This window comes from Paramisgurnus dabryanus, chromosome 12, assembly GCF_030506205.2.
Source record: "Paramisgurnus dabryanus chromosome 12, PD_genome_1.1, whole genome shotgun sequence".
Lineage (NCBI taxonomy): Eukaryota > Metazoa > Chordata > Actinopteri > Cypriniformes > Cobitidae > Paramisgurnus > Paramisgurnus dabryanus.
The window spans coordinates 3189048-3217016 of record NC_133348.1 but is presented as its reverse complement, the minus strand read 5'-3'; the positions used below and the strand labels follow the sequence as shown (position 1 = coordinate 3217016).

General features: G+C 37.0%; 1 protein-coding gene across 4 annotated transcripts; it reads right to left on the bottom strand.

Annotated features, from left to right (window-relative positions):
• Window positions 1–1354: 1354 nt before the first annotated feature.
• Window positions 1355–27969, bottom strand: mpv17 (mitochondrial inner membrane protein MPV17). Of its 4 annotated transcripts, XM_073816342.1 has the most exons (9): window positions 27927–27964; window positions 27744–27804; window positions 26707–26789; window positions 16248–16363; window positions 11501–11593; window positions 8035–8130; window positions 3972–4004; window positions 3609–3661; window positions 1355–1697 (listed from the first exon to the last, which is right to left on the bottom strand). In XM_073816342.1, the coding sequence occupies exons 3-9, from the start codon at window positions 26777–26779 to the stop codon at window positions 1625–1627; spliced, it is 537 nt and encodes a 178-aa protein (XP_073672443.1). In that variant the 5' UTR covers window positions 26780–26789; window positions 27744–27804; window positions 27927–27964; the 3' UTR covers window positions 1355–1624. The 4 variants fall into 4 exon arrangements, with proteins under 4 accessions (XP_073672443.1, XP_073672444.1, XP_065112253.1 ...); XM_073816343.1 differs by lacking the exon at window positions 27744–27804 and having other exon boundaries at window positions 27927–27969; XM_065256181.2 differs by lacking the exon at window positions 27927–27964 and having other exon boundaries at window positions 27744–27920.

Sequence of the window (27969 nt, the reverse complement as noted above, 5' to 3'; positions counted from 1 at the left end):
TTTTGACGAAATTTTTAAAAACAGAGTTATCTGATTTTGCAACGAAACTCTTCATATGTAAATACAAATTGGGTGCACCTGTGGCTGTGTGACATTTTAGAAACTGACTCTCACTTTGTCATAATTTTCCCAAAATGGTGATGAAATATAAAAACGTCACTCTCAGACCTTTCCAATGATATATAGTTTGTAATTTTAGGTTAAGATAGGGTATTAATGTTACAAATAAATAATAACAACATAGGCCCACCTGTGGACCCTTTGCATTTTAGAAAATAACTCTCCCTATGTCATTCCTTTCCCAAAATACTGATGATAAATGAAAACTACACTCTTTGAGCTTTTAAACAATATATAGTTTGTCATGGATTGGATAAGAATTCACATCCAAAACACTAAAGTAAACGTAGGCGTCCCACTGGCGGGACAGTAACATTTAGCAGGATATAAATGTTTTCATAAATGAATCAATTACTCTCCCTATATAATTTATTTTATAAAACACTGTTGAAATGTCTATTCTAGACGCCTAACAGGATTGCTGTTTTAGACAACATAATGCATTTGGCAGATGCTATTTAAAGTAAAGTGTAATGCTATGGCCTTTCAGTTGAGCTACAAGTACACTTGTTTTATATTTCATGCACTGCTGTATGGTTTGTTTGTGAAGAGCAAATGAAAATTTTCTCTATATTGCCAAATGGCCTGATTGATAGTCAAACTACATTGGAAGAAAGTTGTAAAAATGTTTACCAGCCCATTTCAATGTGTAAATGTCCGCCATACTTCAAATAAGAATGCACTTCAGAGGTGTACAGAGAAAAATAGCCAGATGCAGAAGTTTAGTCACTGTTGACTGTGTCTGGCTGATATTCAATTCCTTCGAGTGATAAAGTGTTAGTTGGACACTGAGATATGCATTCGAAATTCATTTTAAACCTTTAGAAATGCGTTACATTCCCGATGGAGGGATTAAGGGAAGGGAGGGCGACCCTAAACGGCTTCTCAATAAGTGTGAAGTGATTCAAGTTCTTATTATTGGCATCTGCTGGATGGTTAGCAGACACACTGTAGTGATCTATTGACAGCTTTGTCCACTCAAAAGCTTGGCAGTTTTGAAGCTGTTAATTGCAGTCAAGCTGAGGAACAGCCACCCCGAAATCCTACTGGCAACGGCAGCGCCTATTAGTTGAAATTGTGCTAGATAATAACAATAAACTAAGACCAAGTTTTCAATCCCAGCTGTTTTCTTTGAAATATAAACATGATATTGATGATATTGTGATATTGTCACAGTGCGTCATGAAACACAATGCCTCCTGCTTTTTCAAAGCAACGACAAAACTGAGTCAAGTTGATATTGCTAAACCATCTTGTAAATCAATTTATTATCAAGACATAAGTAATCATAGATAAAATGTATACAATTAATATTCATGATTAATATACATAATCCATTATTTCCCAGGTTAATAAAATACAAGTCTAATTTACATTTTGTGTCATTTTTGACCTTTGTATCTGTAATTAAATCTGTAAGCTGCAACTCCATTTATATGATGACGATAACTTCAAAAACAAACTAGAAAACGGCAGCATGTTCCCATGTGTAAGGTAGTAAATCTCATAACATCTTATTGGCTTTCCAGGAGAGGTAAGAATTCCAGACAACAGCCACGATCTGAACAACAGCCAACCTGTAAAAAGCAAGGCTGCATATTAAAAAAAAAAGTCACATGTGTGACCCTGTCTGTGAAATAGTCTAATGATGAGATGAGGAGCATCAATCTTTGACATGGGCTTAGTAAAGATATCAAGGTTATATTTTGACAAAATGTTCTTTATATTACGTAGGATGATGTTGTGTAGAAAACATGACTTTTGCTGGGTTTTCACAGACTGGGTCACATATTTACTATGATGTTACAATTTGTTATGCTGCAAAGTCACCCTGACCCACAAAACAAGCCATAAGGGTCCCTTTTTTAAAATTGATATTTATACATCATCTGAAAGTTGAATAAATAAGCTTTCCATGGATGTATGGTTTGTTAGAAAAGTATAGGAAAATCTGAAAGAAATCGCCCTTGTTGTCCAAATTAAATAAATTTTTTTTTATATATTTACAGTATGAAATGTAGAAAATATCTTTATGGACAATGATCTTAACTTAATATCCTAAAGATTTTTGGCAGATTTTTTTAACCACATTTAATGTATTTTGGACTATAGCTCCAATTATACCGTGCTACTTATGACTGGTTTTGTGGTCAAAAAATATATTGGCGCAATGTATGATTTCAATCCGTGTTATTTGCTATAGTGGAACTATTTTTTCAGATACCTCACAACCGCGTATATACTTCCGCTCTATATTTGAGTCTGAAGCGTTAGCACACTCCCGACCACTTGATGGTGACAACCACTTTGCCATACAAGTACGCTCGGTGTCTAGCGTATAGACAGTCACAATCGAGCTCAACTTCAAACCTAAAGCTGGTCAATGAGCCATCAAATATGGGAAAAATTTCTTCTGAGAGAAACTGAGCGAAAAAACTACAACCACATGTAAACAGACCCCTTTTCCGTTTCCAGCGGCGGAGTGATATATCAGCGAGCAATGAGTCTTCCAAGAGAAGTCAATGGAATTTTACAAAATGCCAAATAAAACACGACAGAAACTGTATTTCGCTACACAACTTGTTTTAAATCATCAACGAACACCACGAACCTCTCGGTGAGTAGCACAGTTTTGAAAATGAACGTTATGTGTTGTTTTAATGACATGTTTGTGCATGGTCATTGACTTCCATTCTGAAGCAGTCAAGAGACGCTTCTAAACGAGTCAAAAAGTCAAGACACGACCCATTGTCAAAATTTCAGTGTCCATCACTGTAGTTCATCCAAAACAAACCAGAAATGAGACTCAAAGTGTTAAATATCGGAATTATCCTTTAATATTTATTAATATGAATAACTACGTAAAAATTTGAACGTTTGTAAAGCTGTAAATACGTAAATAATTTACGTATTTGTCCTGTCAAAAAGTCGATATTATACGTTTCAGTGGGTTTTAAACCCAAAGTAAATCTACGCATGGTATAACCAAACTGAAACGTAAAAATACACACGTATTCTCATGAGATCACGTTGGGTATGTGGAAAATAATATGTTTTTAACCATAAACCACGCGAACACATTATATTATACCAATACACAAAATAACTTTGTTTTTAGCAATGAAATAGGTGCTGTTTAAAACTTTTGATAAGCAACATAATATGAATCACAATAGTCTCCAGGTGATAGATAAACAAATAGACAGGATGACACAAGTTAATCCCAATGTTCATATTTATGTGCCAAAAAACAGTAACATCAAAGTACTATACACTGTTGTACAAGTGCCTAATTAAAAAATGTTTTGGCACGCTTTTGCTTTTATGTCCCTTGTTTAATGATGTTGTGCTTCGCATGGTCTGTACTTTTTCCATTGACGTCTTTAAATCTTCCAGCCTTGTTGAATTAGTACCCCAATGGAATGCGAACTGGAATTCGTAATTACCACTTGACGTTTGAGGCTAAAAGGTCTAAGAAAAAGATTTACCTGTGGTGAAGAGGGACGAAATAAAAATTGGCGATCTGCACTGGTGGCCAAAGCTGGAGAAAGAAGAATAGACGCATTAAACATAACGCTGCCATTTGTGCCGATAAGAAAGCATACAAAATGTGTCCCAGTTTGTGAAAATCCCAGCTAAAGTCTTTGTGATTACAGTATGTGAGATGATGATTTTATTGGAAATAATTAAATGTAAAGAACATTCTGTGAAAATATAACCTTGATATTTTTAATATTGACTGAGTAAGGTCATGTCAAAGACTTTTCATTTTTGAGATTATGAGACTTTAACCTGGATTTCACAGAAAGACAGGAAGAGTCACAAATAGTGTTAAGTACACCATGACTTACATAATAATTGGAGATCAAGGCATCTGTGTAGTCCTGTTGGGTTATAGGAAGAAAAGCATTGAAGAAAAATCTCTGTATGAGTGGTTGTAATTACTTTGTCTTTTTCTGTCACCGAGACACAAAAGGACTCATTACACCTGTTCATTCACATCTTCTTCAAGGTCTTCCTCATTCATGACTAATGGAGTTGTTACCTGACCCAACCTGAGGGCCTGCCCTCACCGGTTACCTTCACACTGTAAAAGCCTCATATCTTAGCCAAACTGCCGGTCAACACCCACCTCGCCCTTCTGTCTTATAAAAATCAAGTCATTTGGAACACAAGGCCCATTTCCTCTGTTAGTAAAGGTCATATTGAGTGTGTAAAAAAAGCTATATCAGAAACCTGTACTATTTGTTTATGCTTTAACAGTTTCTAATTAAGAGCGAACAAGGCATCCGCCACCTGGGGTGAGCCCACCGCAGGGCTGAGACATCATTACATGTTCCCCCCCAAAATTGACGTCACAGGATTTTAGACCCTTAGGAACAGAAAGGCTTTTTATTTTTGAAGCGTTTTCAACGTACAAAGAAACAGAAACACAACAGGGACGCAAACGTGGCAGAATTTATCATAGTCTTTAGAAGTGAGCTACATCAAAGACTACCGAATCCTAATGCTCACAGGTATAAAGCATCAAGCAATTGTGAACAATCAAAACAGAGATCGAGAACATCCCTGAAGGTCTTTCTCCGTCACTTTATTATAATAGTGATATCAGGTTATGATGAGAACAGTAATGATCGGATGAGATGTTTGTTCTGATCATGTTTTTTGTTGCAGGCTAATACACACTTAACCTTTCAATTTAATATCAAGAGGTTTGGATTTCCACTCGATGGCTCTTTAATCTGGTGTCATTCTGCAGAGTCAGTGGGGAGATGGGATTAAAGTGACTTTACAAACAAAGTAAGATTCACAAATCGTTTTGCGTAACTGCAATCTTTACCAGTTTTGCAATGTTACTATAAGTTCCTAAACTTTAACAATAACCACATACTGAATGATGATTAAAGCCCTGGGTTCATCGCACAGCTTTGCAAAGCATGGTTTATATAACTTTTACACGTGCACTGACGTTGACGCATGAGCATTAGATCAATTTGCAATCCCTCGAGGCCTAATACGTACTACATGAAAACAGCGTCACGTGCACTGTATGTGGACCCTCGCGGACATGTAAAAAAAATGACAGTTATTCAGCCTTTAGTGAAATGGGTCCAAATCAAACCTGCCCTGAGCGCGATACATACCGGATTGGAGTCAGGCAACGGGCTCTAGTACTGAAAAGCTCAGATACCAATTCCGCTAGATGCCAACTTTGGCACATATTATACAATCATTAAATACTTTCTATTGAAACATTGGCTTGCTGACAGAATAAGAGTCTGATAAAAAAGCTTATTTATAAAAAAACTTATGCAGATGTAATTAAACAGTTGTCAGTAAAAATAAAAAATCGTAACTGTATTACGCTGTGTGTGCCATGTGTGTGTTTGGGGCGCCACCCAAATAACTGTGTATGTAGGTTGGTAAATTTGTTAAAAGCATGTGACTTGAGGCTAAGCACTAATTGGCTTGTTTCAGATCTTCCTTGGGGCGCAAAACTGTGTGCCCCAAACCAATTGTTTTTGACCTTATGCGATTGGACCGTTCATGGAGTCTCATAACCGCGTTGCAGATTGTCATGTAACTGCCAGTTACATTACTGATCAGTGAAAGCAAGTGAAATATCTCGAGATGAAAGAAAATTGATTTTATCCTTACAAAATCACCATTCAGTTGAAGAATAAATAAAGAATTAAAGAGCTTGGACCAAATTAGGGATGCTTAACGATTAATCACGATTAATCGTTAGCAGAATAAAAGTTTTTGTTTACATCATATATGTGTGTGAACTGTGTATAATAAGTTTTTATAAATAAATGTACACACATGCATGTATATGTTTTAGAAATGTTTACATGTGTATATACATTTGTATATTTATGTATAATTTATATTATATATAAAAATAAATACTTAATATATAAAAAAAATTTTCTTAAAATTATACATGAATGTGTTCATATTTATATATAAACATATTTATTATACACAGTTTACACACACATGTGATGTAAACAAAAACTTTTATTCTGCTTACGATTAATCGCGATTAATTGTTTAGTATCCCTAGACCAAATCGACCAGCAGGATTCAAGTGATCGCAGTCGAGCTTACAGTGTGTGCTTTTATTAAGCACTTATGTCAAACAGAGTTGGCTAGCTGGATACGATGTTAGTCATGCCTTTTATTGTTTTCCGTGTTTGCTATTTCAAAGTCTGTGTGATAGACTGCGTAAAATTTTGTGGCGCATTTTCTTTGACGGAATATTTTTAGCAGGAAAAATTACGAATGTGAAAGTCATTTTGACAGATTGCACTTACAACTAAATGTGCCTAAATGTTATTTCTAGTCATGGTATTTGACCTAATGCAGATTATGCAGCACTGTGCAGCTAATTTATGTGAAGTTCTGCGAGAGTGCAAATACTCTCTAAACTCTCATACAATACTTTGATGTCATACACTGATAGGTCTGCAGGTTACTAAGCAGTAATAATACATTGTCAGCTGATTAATGGCTATTTACAGTCCTGCATTACTACAGTAAAAATATGGTTTTGAGTTTGTTTGCATGTATTTTATTCAAACCGACTAACTTCAGGTTTCCCTCTGAATAAAGTGCATTGTACACAGCTCGAATACGAGTTAAAAATAGCATTTAATGTTGTCTTTGCATGTGAATCAAGATCACTCTTGCGCCACCAAATTGTCCGATGGCCCGAATTTGTTATTAACAAACACAGACACAACATCCACAACAAAAGTTTTATTTAGCAGCAGACGTCATGTTTCAGCCGAGGGCGGTCCTACCAGCAGGTGCAAAGCCATATTACAACAGTTGTATGTTTTAATAGATCAGAGTGATATTGTTTAAGTTGACTACTAGAGTATCATTTAATTATCTAAGCTTCACCAAAGTTGTTTTTAGTGATTGGTTTTCCTCTCGCATTTCTTTCGCACAGGTTGTTTGGGCTAATGAGCGCATTTATCATTAGCTTTCTGTCTTTTCTGGCATTTAGGTGACTGACCTTTCAGTCTCATTTTAACCCAGCCACCTTCCCTACATAAATAATTGATGGCGCCAAGTCGGAGAGCAATGCTGTGTCAACCGCTATTCCTACAAGCCCATGAGTCACTCTCTTCACCGGTCCTGCCTGTCCGTTCCTCCATCTTTCCATCAGCGGAAATACCCTCTTATTATAAGGTACCAATAAGGGTCGGTGTTGTGAGGAGGACAGAGAGAAGGTTGACGGCTAAACTACAGGAAAACCAATGGGGTTTAAAAAGATGAAGTTCAACAGCAAGGGCACTTTGTCATGTGAACTTCTCACCTGAAATTATTTAAAGATGTTGTTGTAGCATTACCTGGATATAAAATGGCTCATTATCTCCCCTTTAAAGGGACACTCCATTTTTTTTTTGAAAATATGCTAATTTTTCAGCTCCCCTAGAGTTAAAGTTAGATTTTTACCGTTTGAAATCCATTCAGCTGATCTCTGGGTCTGGCAGTACCACTTTTAGCATAGCTTAGCACAATCCATTGAATCTGATTAGACCATTAGCATTGCGCTAAAAAATAATCAAAGAGTTTCGATATTTTTCCTATTTAAAACGTGACACTTCAATGGAAGTCAATGGTCACTTACTGCTGTGTGTTTACCATCATTTCTCAAAATATCTTCTTTCGTGTTCATCAGAAAAAAGAAATTCAAACAGGTTTAGAACAACATGAGGATGAGTAAACGATGACAGAATTTTCATTTTAAAGTGAACTATCTCTTGAAGCTGCTTTTATATCAGAAAATTATTATGAGTTATGGCCACTGCTAACAAGCCAAACTTTGACTCACAGGTTGTAAATGAAGAATCGTAATGCTAATTAAATGCTAATATGTATGATGCATGCTAAACTGACCCTCTTGAGCTTGGTTACATTTTCTTCCACAGTCAGTCCATTGAGCGCTCCAGATATTCCCAGGAAAGCACCCAAAAAACATGGAGCAAAGCACACCTGTGGAAATACAGAAGATCTCATCAGATTAAATTAGAGGACACTTAATGGGGCATACACACCAAACGCGAGTTTAATGATTTGCGCGAGTAGATTACATACAAAGGCAATGCAAAGACGCGATCAGACGCGTCCTCGCACGGGGCGATGCGAATTACGCGATATGGGTGGCGCGTTTCCCACGAAAACACGCGCTATTCTCCTCAAACGCGGCTTCGCCCAAGTAGAAAATATTCAAGTCGAGTAAAAAATTAGCATGACACAAAGTTAAATCCCACAAGTAATCTAGAGCGAGTAACGCGATGCCCCGCATTTGGTGTGTACGCTGCATTATGGGGCAAAACACGCCAAACGCGAGTTCAACGATTTGCGCGAGTAGATTACATACAAAGTCAATGCAAAGATGCAATCAGACGCATCCTCACACGGGGCAATGCAAATGATGCGATATGGGTGCTGCGTTTGCCGCGAAAACATGCGCTATTCACCTCAAACGAGGATTCGCCAAAGTTGAAAATATTCAACTCGAGTGAAAAATTTTGCAAGTTAAATCCCGCGAGTAATCTAGAGCGAGGAACGCGATGCCCGCATTTGGTGTGTACGCTGCATTATGGGGCAAAACACGACAAACGCGAGTTCAAGGATTTGCGCGAGTCGATTACATACAAAGTCAATGCAAAGTCGCGATCAGACGCATCCTCACACGGGGCAATGCAAATGATGCGATATGGGTGCTGCGTTTGCCGCGAAAACATGCGCTATTCACCTCAAACGAGGATTCGCCAAAGTTGAAAATATTCAACTCGAGTGAAAAATTTTGCAAGTTAAATCCCGCGAGTAATCTAGAGCGAGGAACGCGATGCCCGCATTTGGTGTGTACGCTGCATTATGGGGCAAAACACGACAAACGCGAGTTCAAGGATTTGCGCGAGTCGATTACATACAAAGTCAATGCAAAGTCGCGATCAGACGCATCCTCACACGGGGCGATGCAAATGATGCGATATGGGTGCTGCGTTTGCCGCGAAAACATGCGCTATTCGCCTCAAACGAGGATTCGCCAAAGTTGAAAATATTTAACTCGAGTGAAAAATTTTGCTAGTTAAATCCCGCGAGTAATCTAGAGCGAGGAATGCGATGCCCGCATTTGGTGTGTACGCTGCATTATGGGGCAAAACACGCCAAACGCGAGTTCAACAATTTGTGTGAGTAGATTACATACAAAGTCAATGCAAAGACGCGATCAGACCCATCCTCACACGGGCGATGCAAATGACGCGATATGGGTCCTGCATTTGCCGCAAAAACATGCGCTATTCGCCTTAAACGAGGATTCGCCAAAGTTGAAAATATTCAACTCGAGTGAAACATTTCGCAAGTTAAATCCCACAAGTAATCTAGAGCGAGTAACGCGATGCCCCGAGTTTGGTGTGTACGGACTGTAGCATAACAGTAATCCCAGAAATATTTTCATTCATTTGTACATAAAACTCTACTGTACATGGTTAAATCCCTTCACTTGTTCTTAATAAATACTGTTATACATCCAATCCTTAAACCGAAACCAAAATCCAGTGTTCCTAGCTTAACATTTTATAAGCATTTTATTCGTGTTGCAAAGGTTGTGGATTCAAGAATTTAAGAAATGTATTCCTTGAATGCACTGAAGTCAAAGTGGATAAAAGCATTTGCCAAATACGTAATGTAAATGTAATACATTGTCTAATTGTTCATTTATACATCTGATAAAAAATGCATGGCACATGTTGAAAGATATCAAGGAGACACAAAAAGATTGATCCATGCATTTATTATGAGAACACTAGATCACTAGGATGCTTCTCTGTCCGGTTTTATAAAGGATGAGACGTCCCAGATATTTATCATAGAATCATCATCGAAAATAAGTTGACAAGCATTTACAACATGACAGGAAGTGCATTCTGTACGTTTAAGGGGCTGTTTACACCTGGTTACTTTATGTGTTTTTTCTGATCGGAAAGCTATCCAATCGTAAAAAGACCAGGTGTAAATGCTCTCCGAACCGTTTTCGAGACGGATTTAAATCCGATCGCTCAAACCACTTGAGGAGGTGGTGTCGTCAAACAAACAAAGATGACACACTTATTGCTTTATGGAGCGATGACAGTGGGTAAAATAAGATTTCTATAACCAATAAAATAGTCCAATGACATACTCAAATGATATTAAACAAAAAAAATAAAACTTTGAGAGAAAGAGTTTTGTGAACGCTTTCCCCGTCATGAACCTGAACGTTAAATCATCGTGTCGTCACTCTCTTGCTGCTTTGTACTACGTAGGAGACATGCGCCCCCTGCCCAACATACAGTAAACATACAGTAAGTGCTGCCTTTTGTTGCATAAATGTCGTTTTAAGTTTTTTTTAAGGAAGAGTAATGAATAGTTTTGCCAAGATGCATTTATGTGGCCAAATGTAAATGGTACAGCTTTAACCAATCAGATTAGCAATCCGATCAGAGAAAACACATGAAGTGACCAGGTGTCAAAAAGGCCCCAAGATGTTTTCGGTTAATTTTAGAAAAGCACACCAACACATCTGCATGTCTGAATTTTTTAACATTTTCTCAATAATTTCCATTATATCCATCCTGTTGCTTGCATGACAGGTTTTGTCAAGAAATTCATTCTTATCTGATTGACTTTAGTTGTTTTTCAATTCAATCAGATCAAGCTTGTTAATTGAATAGACCGCTTTTGTGAACTTGAGATATACATAGCCATCATCTCCATAACACAACATTTCCCATTCACAGATGAGAGCATCCGCTCACACTTTCTCTGTGATTGTTTGAGCTCCAACAGGAATTTAAAAAAGTGGGTCTCTAAAAATAGCCTTAAAATCTCTTTTTGGTGAATGAATGTGGTCTGTCATCGTAAGCGCTGTTGTTTGGGTGTAATCCGGTGATGGGGAGAGAGCCTTCATCCTGAACATTCATCCCAACAATCATGTAAACAATGAATTATGCAAACGCTCAGTCTATCAGAGGATGGATTACTTGACACGCATGACGGGATACCCAGAAGCGATAAAGCACGTAGCGACAGCAATAAATAGCAGCTTGTATAACTCCATACTCCCAATAAACAATGAGCTTTAAGGACAACTCTATGGCTCTATTCGTTCAAGACAAGAAAGACATTTTGATTATTTTATATTTTTGGTCATTCTGTAAGTTTTATTGATGCTATAGACGTGTGATATCACAGGCTGAATGGAGAGCAATTGGATGATGCACGACAGATTCAAACCAATAGGTGCTCTTTAATTACTTTTGTATGTCTCTATTACACATCTGTAAGTTCAAGACATTCATACAGTATGGCTCACCTGGTCGAAGAGCATTTTCTTCAGGGCTGCACTTTTAGTGCCACCTGTGACTAGTTTATCCAGCACTTTATACCAGCTACCCACTACTGGACCCTGCAAAACACACACAACAACACAACAATGCGTTTTAAACCAAATGTGTACAGAGCACAACCAATAATAACCAATCCTTAAAACAAGCGTAGGATATTGAGGTCGTGACAGTGGTTACATTTATGTGTGGCTGTGAAAATAGCAGGCTGTCATTATCTCAAATCCTCTGAATTAATGAGCTTTACTTTTGTTTCCCAATGTGGTTTCAGTCTGGGCCCGATTAGCAAAATGATCAATAATTCTGTCAAACTGTGTCGACTGGGGGGTTGTCAACAAAGACAATTGAATGCTTCAGTAAATCTCTCTTTTAATGCAATTATCATTGTTGGTTGGGCTGTGACAGGGTAATTTTTACAACACAGTTCTTTCAGAGCGCTGGCATCAGGGTTCAAGTATCTTGTCATGGTCATCAACTGAACTGGCACCTCACAATCATCTTAGATCATCCATATTACGCAACCTTACCTAATTGTGTAATGACGTCGAAAGGTCACGTGTTACACATATGAAACGCACATTTGTGGACCATTTTAAACAATAAACTGACACAAAGACATTAATTAGTATCATTCCACATACAACAATGTCGGAACGGTCCTCTTTCTCCAGACTTGTAAACACTAGGATGTAGTTTCACATACGTCATCCGTGATGACGTATTACGTGAGGTCACGCTGGCACGTCTCAAAATTTAATACTTAACTCAACATTTAATACTTAACTCAACACTTAACAGTTTTTTTCAACAGAGTTTCAAAGGACTCTAAACGATCCCGAACGAGGCATAAGAGTCTTATCTAGCAAAACGATTGTCATTTTTGACACTAAAAATAACAAATATACACTTTTAAAGCACAACTTCTCGTTTAAATCCGGTCGTGATGCGCCAACGTGACCCCACGCAATACGTCATGACGTCAAGAGGTCACAGAGGACGAACGCAAAACTCCGCCCCAGTGTTTACAAGTGTTGAGAACGAGGACCGTTCCTACGTTGTTGTACGTCAACTGATACTAATTAATGTATTTGTGTCAGTTTATTGTGTACAATGGTCCGCAAATGTGCATTTTATATATTTAACACGTGACCTCCCTACGTCACTACGCATTTACGTTAGGTCACGCTGGACCGGACCTAGACGAGAAGTTATGGTTTAAAAGTTCATATTTTTATTTTTCTTGTCAAAAATGACAATCGTTTTGCTAGATAAGACCCTTATGCCTCGTTTGGGATCGTTTAGAGTTCGTTGAAACTCCGTTGAAAAAACTGTTAAGTGTTGAGTTAAGTATTAAATGTTGGGCTCTATTAAAGTCCATTAAAATGAGAAAAATCCTGCAATGTTTTCCTCAAAAAACATAATTTCTTCTCGACTGAACAAAGAAAGACATCAACATTTTGGATGACATGGTGGTGAGTTTATTATCTGGATTTTTCTTTTAAGAAAATTGAATATTCCTTTAAGTCAGGTTACCGAATGCAACGTGAGCTGCACGTTTGTGGCACTAATTTTTTTCACAACCTTTAGTTGGATAAGAACACAGCCTAAACAGCTAAAAGGAGATTAGCACTTTAACATTAGAAATAAAATATAATTACAGCTGTACTTTGTAGACTGAAATTCTGACACAGTTCTGGCAGGTTAAGTGGCTCTGGCTTTTGTTCTATCAGTTGTGAAACAGATTTTGAATGATGTTTAAAAGGCTAAATTCAAGTGCGGTCAGGCCTGTGAAAGCTTTGATTCATATAAGCCATTTGCAGATTAGATATCAAGTCAAGTGGACAGAAGTACTGCATTAGTGCTTTAACAGAGAGCGCAACCAAAAGAAAGCAAGATGTTTAGTTGTTTATGTCAATCATTTTGATCAGCGTTTTATTTTATCGCCTGGTCCAACAAATAGCACACAATATATTTTGTGTTTATGATCTTTTACACGAGAAATTATTATGTATAATATTTAGTTAATATTTTTATGATATGATATAATGGAAAGCGGTTTAAGTTTCCCTATATTAACTTTTTCCACGCCAGCGGTTTTTTAAAATAAAGTTTACAGCCAGCGCTGGCATTTTTTATGATTTTCACAAAAGTTTAATGCCTTCCAGAAAATTTTCTTCTTTCAATATATATAAACATACAATATATCAAATGAAAGAACAGACCCTCTGCTTTCAAACAAAAAAATTTCATCCTATCCTTATTCGTTCTCTTTTTATCACCTCTCCAATATGGGTATAGGTTTCTTGAAAAATACCAAATTTTGAGCAAAAAGCTGAGATAATTGCATTTTTTTTTTTTTGAAGGACTTTTGATAGAGATCAGATTCAGAGCGATGATCAAAACATATAGTTTTTACTGTTTGGCCTTAGTGGTTGCTTCCAGGTTTTATAAGTTGAGTAACCTTGTGGATAACAGCGGAAATACGGATTGCCGTAAAAACTCGTCATTGGCAGGGACGTGTTTTCTCTTAAAGGATTAGTCAATTTTCTTAAAAAAAAGAAATCCAGACAATTTACTCACCACCATGTCATCCAAAATGTTGATGTCTTTCTTTGTTCAGTCGAGAAGAAATTATGTTTTTTGAGGAAAACATTGCAGGATTTTTCTCATTTTAATGGACTTTAATAGAGCCCAACAATTAACACTTAACTCAACACGTAACTGTTTTTTTCAACGGAGTTTCAAAGGACTATAAACGATCCCAAACGAGGCATAAGGGTCTTATCTAGCAAAACGATTGTTTGACAAGAAAAATAAAAAATATGCACTTTTAAACCACATAGGTCCTGTCCTGCGTGACCTAACGTAAATGCGTAGTTACGTAGAGAGGTCACGTGTTACATATATGAAACGCACATTTGCGGACTATTGTAAACAATAAACTGACACAAAGACATTAATTAGTATCAGCTGACATACAACAACGTAGGAACGGTCCTCGTTCTCAACACTTGTAAACACTGGGGCGGAGTTTCGCGTTCGTCCTCTGTGACCTATTGACGTCATGACGTATTGCGTGGGGTCACGCTGGCGCATCACGACCGGATGTAGATGAGAAGTTGTGGTTTAAAAGTGCATTTTTTTTTTCTTGTCAAAAATGGCAATGGTTTCGCTAGATAAGACCCTTATGCCTTGTTTGGGATCATTTAGAGTCCTTTGAAACTCCGTTGAAAAAAACTGTTAAGTGTTGGGTTAAGTGTTAAGTGTTGGTGTCCATTAAAGTCCATTAAAATGAGAAAAATCCTGCAATGTTTTTCTCAAAAAACATAATTTCTTCTCGACTGAACAAAGAAAGACATCAACATTTTGGATGACATGGTGGTGAGTAAATTATCTGGATTTATGGACTAATCCTTTAATTGATCATTCTGCCATCGGTATCGGCAAGTACTTGAACCCATGTACCGATACCATTTTCTTAAACAAGACCTAGTTATGCCTGCTATTGCTAATGCTAAAGCTAACGCTGCAAATTGAAACTCATTTTTTCTTCGAAGAAGAAATGAAAACGCACTAGCTGTATGTCCACTGTTTGCCAGTATTTCAGATTAGTAAAACGTCGACATGTCTCATATGCCATGCTGCAATTTCGATGGGTGGCACAAGTATTAAAACGAGTAAATTAATATAGCATTTAAAGAAGCGTCACCCCAAAGAAAACAATACACAAAGGCAAGGACAGAAAAACTGAAATGGCTTTTATTTAACAAAGTTGTTTCTGAACTTTTGAGTTTTAAAGAGAATATTTTCTTATAGTATTCATATATAATATGTTTTATATTCCTAGATTTATTTGATTTTTTTTACAGTTATATTCTAAAACTAAAATACTCTTTCAGTTTACAGTGTTAGATTTGTGACTGCATTTCAAGTTCTTTTTCACCTAAGAAAAATAAATAATATTACTGTCAAATGTATTTTAGATAATAAAAAATACTATATTTCACTGTTTGTATTTGTTCATGTTTGATTAAGGGATAAACCTGAGGCACACCATAAAATAATTAAATTAATTTATACAGGGCTAGTAGTATAAACAGGCTGTATATACAGATACACAGCCAGGTATCAGATCAGTACTCGGTATCGACTGATTCCAAACCCAGGTATCGGAATTGGTATCAGAAGGGGAAAAGGGTATCGGAACATCTCTACTTGGGATAAAAGCATCTGCCAAATGCACTGATGTAAAAGTTAAAAAGTAAACAGATTATTTACTTAAAATCTTGGCTAAAAATCTACGCCGCCATCATCCTTGCAGGAGAAAAAAATCTGCATTTATCTTTGTTTTATGTTTCAGGTGTTTTATGTTTAAAACTCTATGGCTTATTAAAATTATTATGTATAAAATACTACTGAATATTACAAAGTGAATATATATTAAAAAGCAATATTATTTTAAACTTAAGGAGATTTATTATTAAGAAGAACATTTAAAATCTTATTTTCCCTGGAAAATAAGTTTTTATTTTTTTTTATTAAAACTTACTAGTTACTTCAGCATATAAATATGACACCCACTGTGTTGGTTTGAATTGTTATTCTTTTTAAATAGAATAACTTTAGGTCCTTTGGCCCTAAATTTTAATTAAGCCAGTCTAGCATAACCTCGCCAGACACAAATGTGCTAATAGAAAAGGAGCACATGAGACTTACTACAAAAAAGAAGCCAATGCTCATCATTTTGGCAGTACGTTTCACACTGTGATTGGCCAATCCACGCCGTTCAATCAGCTGCTGGGAAATGACATCGCCCACTCCCACCAGTGAACCTGAAAGAGATGGAGTAAAGATGAGGATGCCAGTCGGGCATCTGCTTGGACCAACTGCCCGGCATGAATGGCAAGCGTTCAGCTAACCGCTTCGTTGCACATTTACGAATTGCAATAAAAATGCAACTAAAACTAAACTAAGAATGAAGAATCCTTAGCCATCCAGTTTCCCTAAAGTGACCTTTAAATGTCACATTGTAAATTTCACAGTGCATCCAGAGCCCCTCATGAACACCAGAAGAGGGGCAGTGCTTTCCAAACAGAAGGGACCCAGCTGTCATGTAAAACATTATCAAGAGAATCCATTAAAGTTTAGAGTAAAAAAGTTAAACAAAACAGTGTTTTTTTTTCAATTATTAATTATTAAGTGCAAGTACCAACCCAGAGTTAGTCGCTGAAAATAAATAATCACTAAACAGCATTATTAAGTCATAATTTTTGTTTATAAAATCTAAATCATTGCTGAATCTAAGCAGGTGTCACCTTAACTAAATGTCACCAGAACCTGATTATCAAGTACCAATCAATGGCCTATGACTTTTCCTTTTCCTTGTTTCTGGCCAAGTGCGCGCAATTGAATCATCACCTGTCTGTCAACACCCCAAAGTTTGAAAGTGTGGGTTTGTGCGCGTCTGTCTATTTAGCACTTAAGCGATGAATGAACCAAGGCTCTTTGATATGAGTGATGGAGACCTCTATATAGACTGTAGCCCATCATTTTGTCTCTTCCACACATACACACACAGTGTGCCAATCACATTGACGGAGCTGTTTTCTCCCAACTGCTGGAAATGTCACAGGTCTCCATTCTCTCCACACACATCCACATTTCGATCGTCTGCAGTCAAAGCACAGGGGCAGAGTCATGCATTATGCATGCAGGCATAAACAAAGAGCTCACTGGATATTGACATGTATTGGAAACCCAAAATGAATACAAACTCCAATAAATAAAATCACTGTTTACTTTCATTTGCTGTTCTTTATAGTATAGTGGTCAGAGTTCATCACATACCCCCCCCCCACAGATTTAAACTTGCATTGCACTTGTGATCGTCACAGCTCAATGTGCAATAGTGCACATTTATGGCAGACACTTTCATTCAAAGTGACTTACAGTGCCATTCAAGCAATATTTTTAAATCAGCATTCGTGATCTCTGGGATCGAACCCATGACCCTTGCATTACTAATACAATGCACTACCAAGTGAGTGACAAGAATGACACAGCTGGAATGCAAATAAAACTCTTAAAGGGACACACCACTTTTTTGAAAATATGCTCATATGCTCCCCTATCCATTTAGCCGATTTCCGGTTCTGGCGCTACCACTTTTAGCATAGCTTAGCATAATCCATTGAATCTGATTAGACCATTAGCATTGCGCTAACAAATAACCAAAGAGATTCTATATTTTTCTGATTTAAAACTTGACTCTGTAGTTACATCGTGTACTAAGACTGACGGAAAATTAAAAGTTGCGATTTTCTAGGCAGATATGGCTAGGAACTGTACTCTCATTCTGGCGTAATAATCAAGGACTTTGCTGCTGTAACATGGCTATAGCAGGCGTAGTGATATTATGCACTGCCCGAAAATAGTCCCCTTAGTATCTTTCAATAGCAGGAAACCGTGTAATATCATTGCACCTTCTGCAGCCAAGTTACGGCAGCAAAGTCCTTGATTATTACTCCAGAATGAGAGTATAGTCCTAGCCATATCTGCCCAGAAAATCACAACTTTTAATTTTCCGTCGGTCTTAGTACACGATGTAACTACAGAAAAGTCAAGTTTTAAATAAGAAAAATATCGAAACTCTTTGGTTATTTTTGAGCGTGATGCTAATGGTCTAATCAGATTCAATGGATTATGCTAAGCTATGCTAAAAGTGGTAGTGCCAGACCCGGAAATCAGCTGAAAGGATTCCAAAACGGTAAAAATGCAATGTTTAACAGGAAAATGAGCATTTTTTTAAAAACTGGTGTCCCTTCAAAGGAACAGTTCATCAAAATAAGCATTCTGTCATCATAAACAGCAAAATATACAAGCTGTATATACACAGCGAACATTAAGAGCTTTCTTAACTTGCTGTTCATCACACTGCTCTATGTCAATACCAGCCTCAACAGTAACTTTTGCTAGTCTTGTGCAATGTAACCTCAATCCAGTGGATCTACTTTTGATAAGTGAGGTCATTGCCCAAAACAAATGGCAAACCGCTTTTAGTTGGCGGGCTGGAAAGAAAAGCCTCTATTGTGCACAGCATGCCCTGGCAAGAGTCAAGTTTGTGATGATATCCCCGTGAGAGAGGACGATGCTGGGAACTCTGGTTTCTCTCCAGCAGGTTGTCAACGGGCACAGCAGGGTAAATCCTAACCTAATTTGTGTCACACTTTCAATCAACCCCACACAAACACAGCAGGGATTTGATAGAGCAATGCAAGACTCTCCGATCGTTTTTTTTAAACTACAACTTATGAGCACTGGCACCGCAGTCTACGGCAAACACTGTTGTGGTGACTCAGTGTGATATGACTAAGAGGACTGACTGCACCAGCAGTGGGTTTGTGAGACTAACACTGCTTATAGATTAACTTTTTCTTCATAATTACCACAGAATTCACAGAAAACCTGGCTTTTGAAACAAGGCCACTAAGGACGATATGCACAAAAGTTTGTAAAGAAAGTTACAGTTAAAGAAAAACACCACAATTTTTCAATATTTTACTATGTTCTTACCTCAACTTAGACGAATCAATACATACCTATCTTTTTTTTTATGCGTGCACTTAATCTTTGGAATGGTGGCACAAAATAAAACGTAGCGATATTTTAAGCGGATAAAAAATGAGAACTATATTGTATGGAGGAAGAGCACTTAGTTTGCAGCACTTCAACCTCAGGCGCAGTAATATTGATGAAAGTTTGAGCGAAAGGGGGAATAGTCAGGATTGATGATGTTACTGCGCGCCAAGGTCAAAGTGCTGCAAACTAAGTGGTCTTCCGCCATACAATACAGTTCTCATTTTTTATCCGCTTAAAAAAATCACCAAGTTTTATTTTGTGCCACCATACTAACCCGTGTAACTACTCATGTAACAGTCTTTAAATAGGGGAAACATGGAAGTGTTTGGTGGCTTCTAAATTTATCCCTGTTTGGATCCTAAGGAATGAATGGGGCTAGGCTAAATGCTAACACATTCACGACGTGCTGTACAAAGATTAAGTACACGAATTGAATAAAGATAGGTATTTATTAATTTGTCTAAGCTGAGGTAAGAACATAGTAAAATATTGAAAAACTGTGGTGTTTTCCTTTAAGTAAGAAGACAAAATGCATTCAACAAAGCTGTAAAAATAATTAAAGGTAACTGTATCAAGCTTATATTAACACGGTTGACCCTGGACCACAAAACCAGTCATAAGGGTCATTTGAAAAGCTGAAAAAATAAGCTTTCCATTGATGTATGGTTTGTTGGGATATAGGACAAAATTTGGCTGAGATACAACTTTGAAAATCTGGAATCTGATGGTGCTTTCAAAATTTTACAAATGAAGACCTTAACAACACATATTACTAATGAAAAATAATTTTTTTTTAAATATTTACAGTAGGAAATTTACCAAATATCTTCATGGAACATGATATTTAATTAATATCCTAAAAAAATCCATAATTTTGACCCATACAATATATTAGGGCTGAAACGATTAATTGTGCAAATGCGCATTTTCTCAATTAATGAATTTTAACTATATTACAGTAAAATTCCGGCACATCCCAAAGCCAGGGGGGGCTCTCGTGCAGAAACTCCCTTTCTGCCACAAAAGAAGTAGCATTACAAACGCTATTCCAGGAAATGTCTTTAAGGACATTTATATCGTTGTTCTTTGAATTGTTTGAGGTATTTTCATGATAATAAAGATTATTTTTAATGTTTTTGTTTAACAAGTGTTGCTTTTTAAATGCACGTTATAAATGACTCAGACTCAAAATGATTTTAGATCGATAAGGACTTTGTACTGACCGAAACACTGTAGTACACGCACAAGTACACGCAAAATCGATTCTGAATCGTTTTCAGACAGCCATTTTAATGGGACACGCGATTAATCGTTGTAGCCCTACAATTGTTATCTATTGCTACAAATATACCGGTGCTGATGGGTACGACTGGTTTTGTGGTCCCAGAGGTCACAAATGTTATCATTAATATATAATTTTTTTTAATGATTCAGTTGTTTATTGGAAAAAGATCCATTCCAGGCAATGTTAAATACAAAATGTTATTAAAAATGAGAAAATATCAAAGCGCTACAGCATCAGTCATCACATCTATTCCTGGTGTTGGTGATAAGCCTGGCATTGGCATATTTTAGGCAGTTATTTCATTTGTATTTTAATTAGTCTATATTGGATGTTTATTTTACTTTTTCACATAAATCAAACATTTAAAATGCTAGATTTAGCCAAACTTGTATCCATTACATACATACTCCCTTATTATCCTTACATTATACACCCGACTGATCAAACTGTAAGATACTTAAAATTTTGTACTGTGGCCAAATCCAAAACCACCGGAGCTGTACACATAAAAAATATGCAAGTGCTTTTAAATTTAGAGGACAGCTGCTTCATCGCATTTGCTCAAATATCATGGTTTACAAAGGACAATTTGCTCTAACGGCGAGGCATCGTAGTCCCTTTTAAATGACCTAACCTTTTCATAAAATGTCAAGAAAAGACTAATAATCCAGTATAGCAGACTGTAAGAGCCAGGAACCTTTGCTATGCTTTTACTGGGTCATCTTATCAAAACAGCACCGGCTAATTGATTATAGTAGGCAGAAGAAGGCAAATCGGAGGGCCGCGGTGGATTGAGATGAAAATAAACACTTGTGTTTTTGCTTCAACTTGACATTGCACTAAAAAATCAACTTTTAAAAGATTAAAAATGAGAAATAAAGGTAAAAAAGCTACACCCTTTAAAAAGGTTGTAATATTACCATTTAGGTGCAGATACATTTGGTACCAATATGAGCTACGGCATATCATATGAGGTATTAATATGCACTCTTTAGGCACAAGTGTATACTTTTTGAAAGAGTACCACCGCAGCTTTTTTACCTTTCATTGAAAGTGAACAAACACTTACCTAAAGGATTATTAGGAACACAATACTAATACTGTATTTGACCCCCTTTCACCTTCAGAACTGCCTTAATTCTATGTGGCATTGATTCAACAAGGTGCTGAAAGCATTCTTTAGAAATGTTGGCCCATATTGATAGGATAGCATCTTGAAGTTGATGGAGATTTGTGGGATGCACATCCAGGGCACAAAGCTCCCGTTCCACCACATCCCAAAGATGCTCTATTGGGTTGAGATCTGGTGACTGTGGGGGCCATTTTAGTACAGTGAACTCATTGCCATGTTCAAGAAACCAATTTGAAATGATTCGAGCTTTGTGACATTTTGCATTATTCTTGTGGATCAGAGGATGGGTACATGGTGGTCATAAAGGGATGGACATGGTCAGAAACAATGCTCAGGCAGGCCGTGGCATTTAAACGATGCCCAATTGGCACTAAAGGGCCTAAAGTGTGCCAAGAAAACATCCCCCACATCATTACACCACCACCAGCAGCCTGCACAGTGGTAACAAGGCATGATGGATCCATGTTCTCATTCTGTTTACGCCAAATTCTGACTCTCCCATCTGAATGTCTCAACAGAAATCGAGACTCATCAGACCAGGCAACATTTTTCCAGTCTTCAACTGTCCAATTTTGGTGAGCTTGTGCAAATTGTAGCCTCTTTATCCTATTTGTAGTGGAGATGAGTGGTACCCGGTGGGGTCTTCTGCTGTTGTAGCCAATCCACCTCAAGGTTGCGCGTGTTGTGGCTTCACAAATGCTTTGCTGCATACCTCCTTTGTAACGAATGATCAGCTTGTATCAGTCGGCCCATTCTCATCTTACCTCTAGCATCAACAAAACATTTTCGCCCACAGGACTGCCGCATACTGGATGTTTTTCCCTTTTTACACCATTTTTTGTAAACCCTAGAAATGGTTGTGCGTGAAAATCCCAGTAACTGAGCAGATTGTGAAATACTCAGACCGGCCCGTCTGGCACCAACAACCATGCCCGCTCAAAATTGCTTAAATCACCTTTCTTTCCCCTTCTGACATTCAGTTTGGAGTTCAAGAAATTGTCTTGACCAGGACCACACCCCTAAATGCATTGAAGCAACTGCCATGTGATTGGTTGATTAGATAATTGCATTAATAACAAATTGAACAGGTCTTCCTAATAATCCTTTAGGTGAGTGTATAGGATCCATTTCTATTTGATTTTATACTATAAAAATGGATGACAAGTAAACAAAACTCAGCAAAGGGATAAAAAGCAAGCAAGACTGTGACCCCATCCAATAAATAAACCATAAACATAGTTGATTGTCATTTCCGGATGCCAACTAAAACTCAATTTACCACACGCTCAGGTGCAATCTGCCCAGCATCCCGTGCCAACAGCATGGCACTCGTCTATGCTAAACGCATCTCGTAAGCTCACTTGCGGTTCTTCAAGAAATATGCTGATGTCAGGAAAACACTTGCAACCATCTGTCCTTGAAGGAGCGCCTCTAGGGAAGAGCTGGCCTGATTGACGCATCTTGTGCTTAGTGAAATTATCTGTGATCAATTTGGCAAGGATCTGTCTAAAGCCAGCGTGTTCTCCACTGGGACCAGCAGCGGGCTACAGCAAGCCTTGGCTTTTAGCTGATGAGACTGTTGTGACATGGCTTACCCAAGTAAACAGTTCAAGCCCCATTCATTCAGATTTGCCCTCTTAGAATGACATTGATTTTTTTGAGGGAGTTTCTACATTTAGCACGGATTATGGGGTTAATGCGTCGCTAATGACTTGAAAAAGGAAATGTAGTGGCTTCATCCCCTCCATTCATTTATTCATTCGCTTATTAATCTCTTCCTCTTCACATCTGTAGCTGTTATAAATAAATCACTTCATGTGAGTGCAACGGTGAAAGGTGAACCATTTCATTTTTGCAACACTAGCAACACCACACCGAGTTGCAAAAATAATGACAGGTGTTCCAGACGCTCCCTTCCCACCTTCCATTGGTCAGCCAATATGACAACCCCACCCCAAACATACGTCACTGGTGGCTTACTCTTATCTGTTTTTACAAAATAAAATGGGATATGAATAAGGTACACCAGGGGTCTCCAACCCTTTTGTGAACAAGGGCTAATACAATCGGGAGGGCTACATTTTTTAAATACTCATATCTTTTTTATTTGTAAATATGTTTTAAAATGTTTGTTTAAAATGTTAACATACATAAATGAAGTCAAACGGATATAAAAAATATGTAGTAAATAAATATATAAATTAAGGCTAGTAATAGAAGTGCTTTGGCGGGCAACTAACAGACTCTGTGCGGGAAACCTGGTGCCTGTGGGCATCATGTTGGAGACGACTGGTATACACACTCCAGACTCTCCAAAGTTTGCCATCTTACCTGAGAATGCCAAGGTTTATTGCATTTGATTTCTGAAGGTAAGATCTTTTGATCTGCGAATAAGTGAACATCGGAACTGAAAGAACATCCAGTATTTAATTTCGAAATGACCCTGCGTACCTGTCTTTACAAGCATGTTGCTGTCTAATATTAAAGCTGTATCCACAGAGAAGATGTTTCTATAAATATTCAAGCCCTCTTCTGATGTGGAAAACAAAGGCGGTGAATCATAGATCACGTCTGTAATCTCGATTATATAAACTTGCATCCTAAAATGCCCGACCGATGGTGATTTTGAGCTTTAATGTCAAGTTGTCAATGCCTGTTTAGCTCCAATTAATCACACAAAATGTTAAATGCTCTTTCACGTGTAAGTTGTTTTGGATAAAAGCATCTGCTAAATGAATGATGTAAATGTAAATCATATACACCCACCATTACGCCAGAATGAGAGTATAGTTCCTAGCCATATCTGCCTAGAAAATCGCAACTTGTACACGATGTAACTACAGAAGAGTCAAGTTTTAAATAGAAAAAATATTGAAACTCTTTGGTTATTTTTTGTGTGATGCTAATGGTCTAATCAGATTCAATGGATTATGCTAAGCTATGCTAAAAGTGGTATCCCCAGACCCAGAGATCGGATGAATGGATTCCAAAATGGTAAAAATCAAATGTTTAACTTTTTTTTTAAAGTGGAGTGTCCCTTTAAGCTCAAATAATACTAAAACACCTTTTTTCAAGGTTGTTTCAGCTAATGCACATGTGCACAGGTTGTCAAACACCCGATGTGACCCTGTAGAGCACCTCGCCAGAGTATTGTCATTCTTTATCGATTGATGATTGGTTCTTTAAACTGGAAGGCGGGACTTCTGTCGCCAGAGCGACCGTATTGAGCATTGCATTGACCCCTATGATTCTGGCCAGAGGGGATACAGCTACAGCCAAATCTAGCAAGATGTTGGGTTTAGGGTAAGATCAGGATGAAAATCAGCAGTTCTGTCTAAATAAGATACAGCTACGGCCTACATCCCTTGAAATGTTGGGTTTGGGGGTAGGATGAACAAAGCGCTCATCCGGCCAGATTTCACAAGATTTTGTCTGCAGTTGTATTCCTTCTAGCCACAACTGTCTCCTATTCATAGTAATAGCAGTGCTCAATCTTGTTATATCCTTATATATAATCCCTTTTGATAATACTTTACTTGTAGGTGTGTTCATAAGACTGACACAACACCTTCATAATCATGACATGACACATGCCATGAGCATGAAGGAGATTTTATGCACATTTATGACAACTGTCATTAAGTGTCATTTGTTCAATTATGTCATTTTTAATGCAAAGATGACATTGTTTGAGACGTCTTTTATGACAACTTGACATTAACCAATACATCATAACTTGTCATGAGAACTTGACATTACCAAGACAACATAACTGACCACTTTTTACCAGTGATGCAAAATGAATTTGTCATTAAAATGTCATGAAGTGTTTATACTCTGTCAAATAGTTTTATAACAGCGTCATTAATATTCTTCAGTTCATAATGTTTTTTTTAGTTTCCTCCATGTGTTAGAGAAAAAAATCAATTATCCAATAATAATAATAATAAAGAATAATAAAAATTGATAAAATTATATTTTATTGCATTTGGAGACAAATTCACCTAAAACTAAATGAAAACAGTACAATCATGGATTAAGCCATGCAGCGTTGGGTCCATATAGCTGGATAACAGTTATTTAAATTAATTGATTAATTAAGTGTTTTGTTCATTTTTCATGAAAATGTCAGAAAATTTCAGAACCCTCTGTGTGAGTAAGAACAAGTTTTGTTAGTTGTCAGTTTTTTATGTATTGTGCACATACATAAAGTTAAGTATAATATTTTGACGTGTCTGTTGCATATTTAAAATTATATGACTGAGAATTAACACCTAATGACATTTAAATGACAGTTTAATGTAATGTTAACAAATAAAGCTAGGTAGTTTCTTAAGTTTGATTATTATTCTGCTATGTCATGTTTATGACAGATTTATGACAAGTTATGGTGTTTTGGTTTATGTCAAGTTAGCTAAATGAATAAATGTAAATGTCAAGTTGTCATAACAAAGACATTTCAAACAATGTCATCTTTGCATTATAAATGACATAATTGAACAAATGACACTTACTGACTGTAAAATCTCCTTCAAGTTCATGACACGTGTCATGTCATGATTATGAACACCCCTTCAGGTAAAGTGTTACCTATCTTTGTGGACACTAAAGTCTCCCATATGCTTATATTCTGTTTTGTGCTGCCATCTTCTGTCAGAACGTGTAATTGCACAAACATTTTTATTATTTGTGACAAGAGTTGCTATAATATTATTTCGCATAAAAATATCAAAATGTCTTAGATGCAACTTAACTGTAACGTTTCACTATGATTTACAGATTTAAAATAGCACTTTAAAAATAGACTTTTCCTCATAATTTATATTCCAAGTCTATTTAACCTGCAGTGACAAAGTTCAAACAAACAAGCAAAAGACTGCAGATGAGTGTTTCTGATCTATTATTGACGCACACAAACAATACTGCTTTTTTGACGTGATACTGCTCACAGGAAAGGTAAATATTTACTCAATGATCTGTGGAATAGAGTTGACCTAAAGGAAAATTGGAACATCAACCGTAGGCCAAAGAAAGCAAAAATGTTTATTGGAAAATTGAAGAAGGACAGTGTGCAGCAAACAGGAATAGGTGGAAGTCATAAGAAAAGATGCAGAGATTACCAGCAGTTACAATCTGCACTGTCCATGGATGTCTGCCCATCAGAGCCTGGTAAGATCTCCACAGTCCAGCCATGTGACAAATACTAGAAAATTAGCAGACACTGGAATTACTTAAATGTAAAACTTTTAATTATAAACTTTTAAAAGAATACCAAATAATCTTAATGTATATGTTACTTTAGACAAAGGCTTCTGCTAAATTAAATGTAAATGTGAACTGGTTTATGAAGAACATACTCAATAAATTTTTTATGTCAAATCTAAACCTTTATATATCACACAAGAAACACCCAAAATAACACCTCCCACCAAACCCAATGAACTCAAGTTAGTTCAGAGGCAGAGCTCTATATCACTGTAAAAGTTCAGAATCCAGTGTTTCTCAATCAGGGGCCATTAGGGGGCCCCAAGGTGATTTGAAATAAGAAGAAACTGCAATATTTCTTAGTGTTTGATCATTTTTATAACAAATAAACATCTGCATGTATCAGTATTATGTATAGTTATGTCCTACAAATACTGTTGTGTCATTTAAAGTGTAAGTAGTAATCTTAATAGACAACTAGTGTCTTGAAGCTGTATAATGAGGGTCTCGCGCTCTTCCTAATCAAGGACACATGAAGTGCGCGTGCCACAAATTATATCAATTTTTCAGGTTTTACACAGCCGGTTAGGTATATTTTTGTCGTTTACGCTATTTGCTGTAAAAAAACTCCCCTTCACAAATTGGCCAATGTGTTATCTACTCCTCAGACATGTATTTTATCTTTAATAAAAAACATTTAGATGACTAACCCCTACGGTCAACGGTCCACAAATTTCCCTTTCCTATATTCTATAACGTTACATAGATGTGGATACTACGCTTATTGTTGTCTTCTGAGACAAATGTCAATTTTTTTCCTAATTTGTAGTTGGCTTTGGATAAAAGCGTCTGCTAAATTAATAAACTAATGTAAATGTACAGTCTACTTTTCCATGATACCTGCATGAAAAAACGATTTTATAACTCTGTGAGCGGTGTTAAACTGTCCTACCTTGTCACGTTGTAATACAGTGAATTTCAAGATGTTTGCTTTGCTCAAATCAAGCGGGAAACTGTTCGCAAAGAGACCAAAGTAGAGGTGACTAAGTAAGTGACTTTGTGAGTAAAATTTAAGCACAACTTAGTCAGTCCTGTTCCTATCAGGATAGCCTGATGATAAAGTCATTCATTTTACCTCAAAGTAAAACATCCATAAGCGTGTGCAGTGTGACGTCAGA